This window comes from Elephantulus edwardii, unplaced genomic scaffold (genome assembly GCF_000299155.1).
Source record: "Elephantulus edwardii isolate Elephantulus edwardi_28Jun2011 unplaced genomic scaffold, EleEdw1.0 scaffold00014, whole genome shotgun sequence".
In the NCBI taxonomy this organism is placed as follows: domain Eukaryota; kingdom Metazoa; phylum Chordata; class Mammalia; order Macroscelidea; family Macroscelididae; genus Elephantulus; species Elephantulus edwardii.
The window spans coordinates 17,144,292-17,157,356 of NW_006399764.1; the positions used below are offsets into that span (position 1 = coordinate 17,144,292).

Sequence of the window (13,065 nt, forward strand, 5' to 3'; positions counted from 1 at the left end):
TCTTTTACTTTTCAAAGAGAAGAGTGAATTGGGGGGAAGGATGGGCAGTCTCTGTAAACTTTCATTAAAATTAATTAAAAAAATATATATATATGAAAAACCACACTTTTTTTACCCTCATGTGCATTAGTGCCAATGGACAACTAAAGAAATGGGGGCATACAAGCATTGTGTAGTGCATACAGATTAAAAATGTCCTCAGGAATGTTGTAGAACTGATTCCGACTCACCCAGACCCTGTAGAACAGAGTACAATTGCCACATAGCCTTCCTAAGGCTGTAAATCACGAGAGACACAGAGTCCCTCAACTTCCTCCTGGGGAACGGCTGGCTGATGGTTGGAGCCAAGTGCCTTGACCACAGTGCCACCAGCACTCGTAAATATTGTGTACATAAGTATACAAATGTGTGGTATGTCTGTGTATGCATGTACCCACTTACACATTAAAGGTTAGAAATGTTTTCTTTGAGTGTTGATAAAATTTACTTTCTCTCTTCTCTGCTCAAAAACCCACTGGTTAATGAGCATGTATTTCTTTTAAAACCATAGCAAGAAATTATTTTCAGAAAAAACAAATGAACTGATAAACTAAAGGGAAAGATATGGATGAAATTGGATTCTGAAGTTTCTTCCGAACTATGCATTCTGTGATTTGGATTACATTTTTAGAGAAAGTTGTAGAGTAGAGAAGTAGACTTTTACAAGCACAGTTAACACATACCGTATCTATTTAAGAGAGTGCAATTATGAAGGATGTGGCCTGTTTACCCTGAGGCCTCCAAACTGCTTGTGGTGTAGGGAATAGGCAACACGGAAATGCTAGGAGAAGGACATCTCTGTTAATTATACACTGGAAAGTTAGCAGCTGACTTCCTTTGGAGCCCATAGCCTCTAGTGAAGATTTAACTCCTGTAACAATCACTAGTTCCTGTCTGGAACCATAAAAGAAGTTGCTAAGGGTTTGCATATTTTACAAAACAGAGCCTAGGGCTAATGAAGGAGGGACAAAGGCTCTAAAACTATGGTGAAGTGCAAAGCAGTATAATAAGTGCCTGAGTCCTGAGTCAGGTAAAACCCAGGAAATTAGGTGCTGTCTGCTGGGCTCCAACTCCTAGCCAGCCCATCTACACCAGAGTGAACCCTGAGGGGTGGCAGGGGCTTTTCAGGGATTTTTCACACGCAGATTCTCCGGCTCCTCTGAACTCAAAGCCTCAATCTTGAGATTAGTAGCCACCCACTTAATTATTTGCATGTCTCAGGAACAGTAAAGACAATAAATACAGTTCCATAACATCTGTCATCTTCAGTTGAGTGGGAACAGCTGCCCAGGGCAGTGATGAGAAGAGTCTCAGGAGGTACATGAGCTCTGTTGTTATGAGTTAGAACTGACTTAGGGCTGATCCTGTAGCAAATTTTCAAGAAGCTATAAATTGCACAGGAGGAGATTGCCCATCATTTGCCACTGAGCAGCTTGTGGATTCGACCGTTTGTCTTGGACTTGACAGCACAGTTTCTTACCCATTAGATCACCAGAGCTCCTGCCCTGCATGAGTTCTACAAAAAACCAAAGCAAGCCAACAAATGAAAACCGTGGCTGGAGGAAGAGGCTGCCTCTGCCGCACCACTGCAGAACTGCGATGAGAAGATGACTAAACATGATTCTCATCCTGGTGTAGCAACAAAATGATCATCGCCGCTGACCACACAGTGTTTCCCTTGCAGGGAGAGCTGGGAGGACAGCTGGGATTCATTGTGTTCCCCCTGGACGTGCACAGATCATCTCAGATTAGTGGCAGGAATATCTCGTGTATCTCCACATGAAGAACACATGCTTCTCCAGTTCAGACAATGACTGTGAAAGAAATACTTGCTCACATTCCCCCTCCATGAAACAAAGTGTTACTAAGTTGTTTTCTTCGGTTCAGAAAGCTACCCAGGAAAGGAAATTAGTTTAATTCAAGAAACCTCTTTTGAATTTTTTTAAGGAAGGAATCAAAGCCATTTCCCCCTTTCCAGAACATTCCCATACGCGCTTCTCTTTCATGGATATGCACAGATAGAATGCGTGAGATTCTCATGAAGAGAATAGGCAGGGATTGGGAACATGGCCTGTCAGAGGAGATCTGATTTGTAGCTGTGACAGGAGGATTTTGAAGAAACAGCTGAAGCGCCCAAGCAGGGGAGGACAGAATTTGTTCTCACTGTGGAGTCAAATGAAACCACAGGGCAGTTGGGAAGTTCCCTTGGCGCGCCAGTTTGGAAGCTCCCCTGGTGCTCCTGCCCTCTCGGCATCCACTTCCAGATGCCCCCATCGCTCTGCTGAGAAGTGCACAGCCATGTCGGCAGACAGAGCGAGCTGTGAGCAGGCGCTGACTTGAGCCCTCTCTGGGGTGAAATTCTCACGACGTGCTACACTTCCCACAGGGGCGTTTCCGGGTGTCGGTGGCCTGTTGTTAACTGCTGCCAAGTCTCTGCCAACTCGTGATGGCCCCGTGTGTGGGGCGCAGAACTGCTGCATGGGCTTGCCAGGTCGTGGTTTTCCAGAAGCATTACCGACTGGCTTTCTAAGGGGCCCCTCCACTCTCTGAGCTGCCAGCCTTGCAGCTAGGTGGTGGTTGAGGCCTTAACTACATGCACCTCCCCAGGACCAGAGAACTTCGTAGCAGAGATAATTATCACCATTTTGTTTTCAGTCACTCGCTCACTGTTTGCCATTAAATCAGAACAGATTCATTCATAACTAAGCCTCCAGGGGGTTTTCGGAGACTGTAAATCACACCCAGAAGTGTCTTGAGAGGGAAAACTGATGAAATTCTGCAAAGTCAGCCACTGAGAGCTATGGAGCCCACACAGTTTTCCTCTGACATACACAGGCTGCTGGTGCTCTAAGCTGAGGTCAACTTGGCTGTATTTTACTTGTTTGTTCTTTCTCCCTTCCTTCCTTTTTCTTTCTTTTTCAGCTGAGAGCAATAAAACCCCTCAGAATTAGCGTTGGATGAAAGGAAGTTTAATGCCTGTGCCGTGTAAAATTCTGGAAGAACGGGCTATAGTGGTGCCTCTGCTTTGCAAATGTCCTGCAGACTCTGGCTCTTTTCAGCTCACAGTTTGGCTACACTGATGATGCAACCCTGTGCTCCATGGGCAAGGTGGCATCCTCGGCCTGACATGGGGTGGAGGGAGGTGAAAAAGGAAGGGAAAGAGACATGCAATAATCTCCTCTGATAGAAGGTTGCTGGAAGCTGCTGCCCGACAAAGCTGCTCAAATTCTGTGGGTCAGAATTGGGTCACATGAGACACATAGCTGCGAGAAGAGAGGCTCAGGAAGAAAAGGTTTATTCCAGGTGATGGTAAGTTTAGCTCATAGTTAGGGTGTTGTTATGTGCCATCGAGTCGTTTGCGACTCATAGCGACCCTATGTACAACAGCCCTAAACTGCTCTGTCCTGTGTCAATCGCACTGTCTCTGACACTCCCATCCCAATTATCCCAGTCACTGTATCAATCTACCTCATAGTTAGGGTGAGAGTTTCCAAATTGTTGAGGAGCAATGATGTTAATTTGAGGACTAAGGTATGCTTTACTTAGGCCTTTTTAATTATTTGCTGTCCTGCTGAGAGCGGAACAATGAGTAAGGATGATAAAAGAACAATTAAAACTGAGCTGTTGGTGGGTTCGAACTGTAGGAGAAGCTGGGCCTTTGGGTTCTCAGTATAGCTCTCCACCAGGGCTGTTCTGTGCCACCATCAAGCCCATTTCCCAGCTTCCCCTCACCCTTCACAGAACTTCCTCCTCCCCAGTGTCACTGCCCCGCAAAGTCAGAACTGTGTCCGACGGATTCTGACAGAGTGTGAAAGTCCCTTCCTACCTGGGTGGTAACTGATTTAGAATGAATCAAGTTGTCAAACAGCGTACAGGGTATCCCAAGGGCCAACTAACACAAGTGAGGCTGGGTTCTCATTTCACAGAAGCAGAGGGAGAGAAGGGAGAGAGGGCAGCTTGCTCTGACCCCAGGGGCCTAGCGCTGCCCTTTGTAGGAGGACCACACAGCAGCCAGGCCGGGTGCAGGCCAACAGGAAGTGGGGCCTGGGGGCTGGTAAGGAAATGTCTGCACCGCCTTTCAGATGTGCCTGCAGGTCAAGTTCGTTTATTTGTTTTTAATTTAGTTGAAATTATAGACTGGTTGAAAGATTCCTTTGTGGGAGCGATCTTTTTGAACAGCCGCAAACCTTCTGGTCTCTCTTGCCTCCCTCCAATCCCTTCTCCCCTGCGCAGGATTAGAGCACAATTGGGAGGCGCATTCATCTGGCCGGCTTGTCAGGAGGGATCAGCGACTTTTATTAAAGGCCTTGGCCTCGCCTGAAAGGCCTCCTTGTCTGCGAGGGAAATGAGAGGGGCATGCTGAGACCCCAGGACACACCGTGGGGACCCCTGACCGCCCCCCTGGAGCAGGCACAGTCCTTTCCTTTGTGTCCCAGCCCCAGGACGACAGCTGCCCCGTCAGCATGATGTCTCCGGCATGGGGTGGCCCACACGGCCTGCTGGCCCTCTTGCTCCTGCTCCTGCTTGTGGGCTGGGCCAGCCCTACCTTGGTCAGCGTGAACCTCGGGTTGACGGTGACAAAGGGCCGCTCCGCCTTCCTGTCTGGGGACAACCTGAAGTTTGCCATTCCCAAGGAGAAAGATGCCTGCAAAGTGGAAGTCGTGATGAATGAGCCTGTCACCCAGAGGGTTGGGCAGCTCACCCCACAGGTAGGTCAGCACCCCCATTTCCTGTGCAGTCGAAGGTGGGAATGAGGGGTGTGGGTGTGGGCAGGCAGAAGGCCAAAGCTGTTGCCTTGGGCTGGGAGAGGTTGGGTGCTACAAGTTGCATGCTGGCAAATGAAACGATGGTATGAAACGATGGTTTGAAATTAGAGGGCTGAGTATCTGAATATGTGGGGTAAGACTGTTCTTAAACAGCCTTAACTGAACAGGAACAAGGCATTTACTCCTAATTACTCCAACACTCAGTGGAGGAAGACAGATTCACACTAGTGAGGAGACAAGCATTTATCTAAAAACAATAATACCCTCAGTCAACCAGCCCGTGTGACACGTCCTTCCATGAAGAGGGCTCTTCTAAGACCTGTCAGCTGCTTGGTCTGTAGAGCAGCTGATAATCAAGGAAAATACACCCAAAATGAGACACTCAAATACCACATTCTTTAGTTTCTGGTGGTACAATCAGCAGAACTTTGTGCTGCTAACCTGGAGGCCACACCTCTCCGGTGGTTCAAATCCACCAGATGCTCCTTGGGAGAAAGTCAGCAATCTCTTCTCATGTGATGGCCTCAAGAAGCCTTGTCAGAAGATCAATTGCGCATGAGACAGTTCCAACACCGTGGTGCTCAAGGAGAGACTGAGAGACGTAAGGAGTTCTGGTGGCAAGGTGTTTAAGCATTCAGCGGCTAATCAAGAAGTTGGAGGTTGGGACTCTCCAGTGGCTCTGTAGAAGAAAAGATCTGGCTATCTGCTCCCACGAAGGTTACAGTCGTGGACACCCTATGTGAAAGTTATGCTCTATCGAAATAGGTCACTCTGACTTGGGATCAATGGGAAAGCACACAATCCCAGCAACATGAGAAACTTTGGGGTGGGGGAGAAGCAACAAAAAGAACAAACAGGCTCCTTTTCACAGGTAGAGTGGGCAGTCACTGCTGTGCTGTGAGGTGGTCCACCTTTACCGGATCCTACCCCACATTTGTCAAGAAGACAAAGATTCTCACCACTGGACCAATTGGCAGCATCAGGATGGATGGTGAAGAGATTGAAATTGTTCACAGCTTTAGTTTGCTTGGCTCCACAATCACCACTCTTGGCACCAACAGCCAGGAAATTAAAAGACGTGTTGCCATGGGAAAGTCTGCTGTTAGGGACCTCTCTAAAGTACTCAAGAGCAACGGTGTGTCTCTGGAGACAAAGGTGCATCTGGTACAGTCCATGGTCTTTGCAATCACTTGTTATGCATCAGAGAGCTGGACAATGACCAAGGAGGATAGAAGGAGAATTGATGCTTTTGAGCTTTGATGTTGGAGAAGAGTACTGAAGGTGCCCTGGGCTGCTAAGAGAACAAACAGATTCATCCTGGAGAGGGTTAAACCGGGCTGCTCCTTGGAGGCAAGGACTCTGAGCCTTCGCCTGACATACTTTGGTCATGTTGTAAGGAGAGATCGGTCTTTAGAGAGGGACATCATGCTTGGGAGGGTGGAGGACAGGCACAGGAGGTGAAGGCCCTCTGGGAGATGGATTGATTCAGTGACTGGGGCAATCGGGATGAGTGTGTCGGAGGCAATGAGATTGGCACAGGACAGAGCAGAGTTTAAAGCTGCTGTACATACAGGGTCGCTATGAGTCACAAGCGACTCGACGACACATAACAGCAACAACAACAACCCCACATTTGAATTGTGGTGCCGGAGAAGAGTGTTGAACATACACCATGCACTACCAAGAGAACTAACAGGTCTATTCCAGAGAGGGTGAAGCCAAGTTTCTCATTGGTAACTAGGATTTTGAAGCTCCGTCTCACTTACTTTGGGCATGTGGACTGGAGGGACCAGTCCTTGAGAAGGACATTGTGTTTGGAAGAGTAAAGGGTCAGCACAGAAGAGCAAGACCCCAGATGAGAAGGATTGGCACCGTGGCTGCGGTAAATGGGGTCAGGTGTGTCAGAGACAGATTGGCTCAGGATAGGGCAGGATTCAGAGCTATTCAGAGGATTGCTATGAGTCATGGTTGACTTGATGGCACCTAACAACAACTTGAGTAAGAGGAGAGAAGAGGGAAAAGAGATGAGAACATCAAAGCACACTGCCCAGGAATGTGAATTCCGAGTCACAACAATCACCCCTTGGGCTTTCAAAGCTGTTAATCACAGCGGAAAGACACAGCCATCACTGCTCTCCCGTAGAGCTGCTGGTGAATGGAAATTGCACGAAAGTCACAGCCTTTTACTTAAGGGTCCAACACCCTGTAGGCTATGTATCCTTTAAATATTCAGGGCTCTTTAAAAATGCCTGTATGTTCTTACCCCCATTGGTCAAAACCTTTTGACATAGCTACTTAAGAGTATTCTGCAGTGGAGATTTATCCTCTAATTCATTATATTCCAAAAGTGCATTTAAAAAAATTATTATTTTTTAAATGCAACATACATATTTTTTACAGCATATTCTTTCCATTTAGTATTTTTTCCCATTCATTATTACATTTTCCTCCCTGCCCACCCAGCCCCCCAGTTCATTTTTCTCTTTAAAAAAAAATTCTCTAATTGTTATACAATCCTCCCCAGTCCACAGTCCACTTTACTATGCATTTCTTTTTCTGTACTCTTGTGATGAAAATAATACCTGATCCTATATTCCTTTTAAACAGTGCATTTTTATGTATTACATTTGCTTAAAGTAGAAGTTTACTCTAATGTACAATTAGAACTTCCTTCTGATCTCATGACTTGATCCCATTGTGGCTTAAATTTGCCCCTAAATGCAAATACTCTTGAGGATCTGTAATACTGGATGTGGCTGTGCCTTTTGGAAAAAATATACCCTTTTATTTGCTAAATGGTGTACGCTAAATTCCTCTCTGTTTGGCCTAAGTAACACATTCCATGAGGTTATTAAAAAGCCGTGGTAGATATTATAGAGCTGGAATAAATAGACTGGATGGATGCAAGCACAAAATGATACAGCTAGATAGTCCGTGTACTACACTTGGAATCCAGTTCTGAAAGACATCAGAATTCCGTGTGTGTGCGCGCGCGCGCGTGCTCATCTTAGGAATATTCCCAATGTGATAGTAGCCCGATATCTGGCTTTAGTCTACAATGAAATTGTCTTTTATAAAAGCTTCAGATAAGCATCTGAAAGTTGGTAGAAGAATATAACAGAGAGGAGAATGAGTAACATTCGGGGGAGAAGAGAAACAAAACTAGGTATCACTCAATCTTAGGCTGTGGTCCAGTAATATTTAGCTCATGCTTCATGCCCACTGAGACAAACAAAAGCCAGACAAAAGGTTGGCAGTTCAAAACCACTAGCTACTCTATGGAGAAAGATGAGACAGTCTATTTATTTATGTTTTTAGTAGTTTTATTGTTTTGTTGTGTGTGGCAGTATCTCTTAAAGATTTACAGCTTCAGAAACCTGATGAGTCAGAGGAGATTGTTTGGCAGCGGGTTTTAGGAGACAGTGGGGGAGGATCTGTTATCATTTAACCCATCCTTGATGACACAGTCGTTATATCTTGTCTTGTTCTAATTGTTCCTGTCATTACACGTGTATGGATTCTATCTCAACATGAAGAGAACAAAAAGTCTCACAGAACTAGTATATAAAGATAAAATGGAGAAAAGATTGACATTGCCAAGGATTTCGGTTTACTTGGATCCACAATCAATGCTTATCAATGCAGCAGTTGAAAAAGAAAATGATGTATTATATTAGGCAAATCAGCTCCACAGCATCTTCCCTGAAGCAAAGACACCACTTTGAGGTCTGCAGTGCATCCCCAGTGGTGATATTCTCAGTCATCTAATTTTCATGTGAATGTTAGACAATGAATACGAAAGACCAAGGAAGAATTGATGCCTTTGAATTTTGGTTTTGGCAAAGAACATTTAATTTTATTGAAAGACCATGGATTGCAAAATAATAACAACAAAAAAAAGAAACCCAAACAAATCTACCTTGAAAGAAATGTAGTCAGAATCTCAGCAGCAAGGAGTGAGAGACTGTGTCCCACATACTTTGAGCATGTTAGCAGGAGGGGCCAATCCCTAGGGAAGAGCATCACGAGGGTCAGTGAGGGGGTGTAAGACCCTCAACAAGCTTGACACCATCACTGCAACGAGAGGTTGAGGCATAGCTGAGGTTGTGAGGGTGCCGCAGGCTTTAGATCTGCTCCCCGTTGGGTTGCTGTGAGTGGGAACTGATTCAATGACAACACCCTTTGACTTATTCAGAGGCAAAGGGGTACAAAAGTGTGTATGAGTGACTGAAAAGGACCAAAACTTCTGTGGTCACAAATATCAGGGGCTTCCAAGTCATGTCCACTTCAAGCTTTCTCTGATATTTAAGGCAAAGAGCTGGTTAATAGAAAGACAACTTATTACAGAAACAACCCAATGCTGGATAGAGTTCAGCAGCTCTTTTCTGCTAGGAACTGGGGCAGCTTTCTGAATAGGTTCATTGGCCACAAGGTATCCTTTTTTTAAAAAAGAGGATTGTTCCCTGAATACTCAGTATAAACATATATAAGAGGCACGGCTGATTGTTGTTGCTGATTGCCTTCGGGTCAGCATGACTCATAGCGACTCTATGAACAAAATGCTTCAAGCTCCTCTACAACTATTGACATTTATCAAAGTTCATAGGATTTCTGGAGGCATGTTATTTAGGAAGTGGATGGCACTCCTGCTTCCAAAATGGCTGATCAGTACGATTTTATCTTCTAAAATTTATTCCAATTTATTTTGTGATGAAAGAGCCCTTTAAAAAGTAGGGTTCATTGCCTTTTTGTCAACTATTAGAACTTCATGCTATAGTAAAATCTATATATTAGGAAAGATTTGTTAATAGACTTTTATAATTTCAAACAAACTAATAAACAAAAAGAGTCCTGGGTAAAGTCTGCTTGTAGTTTGACTTGGAATTTGTGCTTGCTTTTCACCCAGGCTGATTCAACCCTCTCCAGGCATTCATTTCTTAGGGAATTTTTTAAAAGGGAGCATGACCAAGTGTGTGTATGACTGCGCACACTCACACACACAGCTAAAACATTATTCTGTAATAGAGCTTAATAGGAGGCTGAAAGCAAGGCTTCTGTGAGCCCATCTCTTGTGAGATGATTGTAGTAAGAGCACCCTGCTGTGTAATGAACAGTTTTGTGTGGTTCGCACAGAAAATGTTTTGTTTAACATCTGTTCAATTAGTGGTTTCATTTCATTCCTGAAGTTTGTCTCAGGACCAACAGGTTCATTTTCCTAGTGAATATTAGGAAGGGGACGTCAATGAGGGCACGCCAGTGCCTTCTGTATAGATTTCCCTCTCGATAGGTTGACAAAGGCCTGGTCAGTTTGCTCACATTTTGAGCTTCCTGACATTCAGCACTTTTCACACCTGACCTGAAGCAGGGAGCTGCGTGGGTCAAAAAGGACCCAGCTTAACCCCAGCTTGCTCTTGTGAGCACTGAGAAAATATCTCTAGTTTGAACCAGTTTACTGTCATTAAAGTGAGTAATGAGTTAGGAATGTGTGACAATTTAATTATAAATTGTAATTGAAAAGCAGTTGAAGTGGAAAAAAACAAAGCTAGACAGTAATTAGAAAAGGATTTAGCTCTCCTTTGTTTTAGTTAGTAAATTTATGGACAATTATGGTTGTCGCCTTTTTATAAAAGGAAAACATATTACGAAACATAAAACAGATGTTTCTTTTAACAAAGCAGATTGTCCTTTTATTGCCACGACTATTTGTCAATGATATGGGGGAAGGTCTTTCCTTTATTTCCTTCCTCGTTGTCAATTAGGAGGGGGAACCATTGATGTCTGTGGGAAAAGAAAGCCATTTGTATCAGTGATAAGGTCTTCCCAGAGTGGATTATGTTGTCTGAAAATGTTGGAGACGGTAGCAAGGAACAGACTAGACATCATGAACTAAATACTTGAGGAGATGTGAATTGTAAAGGATATTTCTGAGAACTCCATAAATTCAGATTAGGTCAAATGAGGGCCATGGCAGGCACAGATGATCTGATGACCGGTTCTTCCCATATATACATTGCTCCCGAGAAAACCCTCTGAGGTAGCATCTATTCTGTCCCATGCAATAGCTGTGAGTTAGAACTGACAATACCTTACAACAGTCAGTCTCCTCATGGACAGATATACCACCTTGAAACTTGATGGAGTTGGAAATGAACCAAGGACAATGGGTTTGGGGTTTAACAACAAAAACAATACTATACTTGTTTGAAGGATCGTGCATGCCTTTGCATACATACACACAGGCAGACCTCTAAATCAATACTTACTAACAACTCTTGAAGTGTGTAAGTAAATAGAATCTTGAAAATGGAACCCTATTTTAAGTATACTGAATAGATGACAGATCTTAAAAAACGATACCGTACTGGGAAAGTTAGCAGGTTAGTGAAGGAGAGGAAGACTATCAACCAGATAGACTGGCATGGGGACTGTAACCATGGATGCGAGTGTGGCAGAGATTGGAGGATGGCACATGCTCAGGCAGTGTTCCAGTTTGTTGTTCGTAAGGTCAACATGACTTGTAGACAACTCTGGGGCACAAACAACAACAACAACAACAAAGATGACAAGAAGGAGCTTTGATGGCCTAGTGCGTTTCACTGCTGACTATAAGGCAGTTTGAATCCATCAGTGACTCCTCACAAGAAAGAGGGACCATTTCCTCCTGTTAAGATTTGCAACCACGGGCATGTAAGGGAAGAGCTCTATGAGTTGGAATCAGCTTGACAGCAGTATTTTTTTAAACAGATTGTAAATATGGTTCACGTAGAATATAGTTTTATTTGCCGTTGTTTTGTTCCACCTTTTTATCAGTTGAGGTAGAGATCTGCCTCTGTGAATGTATGCAAGACTGTCCATACATGATCTCTCACATGAACACACTATGTTGTAGTTGTTTGTGTGAGGGAACAAGTATGTCTTTGCATTGCATGCTTTGTTTCCTTGTATTTGAATCCATAGTCAATACTTAAGATGCAACAGTCAAGAAATAAAAAAAAATACATTGCAATGAGTAAGCCAAAGAGCAAGGAGGTCCAAAGAGCAAGGAGGTCACTTTATAGACAAAGGTGCACCTGGCCCAAGCCATGGTATTTACAATTGCAAATTGCAATTGCATATGGACTTTGTGCAATAAATAAGGAAGATTGAGGAAGAATTAATGACTTTGCATTATCGTGTTGTCAAAGAGTACTGAATCTATCATAAACTGCCAAAACCCCAAATGAACCTGTTTTGGAAGTGAAGTCAGAATGCTCTTTAAAAGCAACGATGGTGAGACTTCATCTCACATTGTTGTTGTAAGGTGCTGGCCAGTCAAGTACGACTCATAGTGACCCTATGAACCAAAGAGCTGAATTCTGTTCTGTTCTGTACCATCCTCACACTTTCTGACACACAGGAGCCCATTGCAGCAGTTACTGTGTCAATCCATCTGATTGAGGGTCTTCTTCTTCACTTGGGGCATATTATCAGAAAGGCAGTTCCTGGAGAAGGCCGCCATACTTAGAAAAGTAGAAGGTCAGTGAGAGGGAAGAAGGCCCTCAAGCCAATGGAGTCACACTATGACTGAAACAAGGAGTTTAAGCATAGCAGAGATGTGTGAGGGTGGCAATAGGATACGGCATGTGCTGTTCTGTGAGTGGGACCTGAGACAACATCTAAAACAACAATGTGAACAGGAAGAACGATAATAGCTTAGAAAAGCAATTAGCTCTCAATTTACGTGCTTGATCTCTTTGACATTTCATAATTGAGATGCTATCAAAACAAGACACAACTGTATAAGCAAGCTGGTGAGTAGGATAGGGATAATGGCAAATAATCTTGTACTAATTTTCTCACAGATGCTTACTCGTTTCTCCATGTGAACTAGGTATTTGACTGCCATTTCCTTCCCAATGAAGTGAAGTATGTTCACAATGGCTGCCCAATTCTTGATGAAGACACGGTGAAGCTTAGACTTTACAGGTAACCAACATGGAAGCATTCATTATTCCATCTAATTGTTCTGTGTCCTTCTTAGGGTCTTTTCTGTGGATAGCTGTTGTCTTGGTGACATGACTAGATTCTAAACCGGGATATACTCAGTAAACACTGGAGAACCTGAACATATAGGCCATAAGTTTGCCTGAAGAAGAATTACATATTTTTTTAAATAAAACTTTTATTTTATACTGATTTCTTACAGAGTTCAAATGCATTTTCTGATTTCCTTTACCAACACCTCCCTCTATACATCAAATTGTGCTATCCTATAATTACC

General features: G+C 43.8%; 1 protein-coding gene across 1 annotated transcript in view; it reads left to right on the forward strand.

The window, feature by feature from the left end:
• Window positions 1-4,502: 4,502 nt before the first annotated feature.
• FREM1 (FRAS1 related extracellular matrix 1) overlaps window positions 4,503-13,065 on the forward strand; it is a 157,038-nt gene continuing 148,475 nt past the window's right edge. The window contains exons 1-2 of the mRNA XM_006881353.1: window positions 4,503-4,748; window positions 12,676-12,770. Coding sequence (XP_006881415.1) covers window positions 4,503-4,748; window positions 12,676-12,770 — 341 coding nt within the window. The remainder of the gene's footprint in view (window positions 4,749-12,675; window positions 12,771-13,065) is intronic.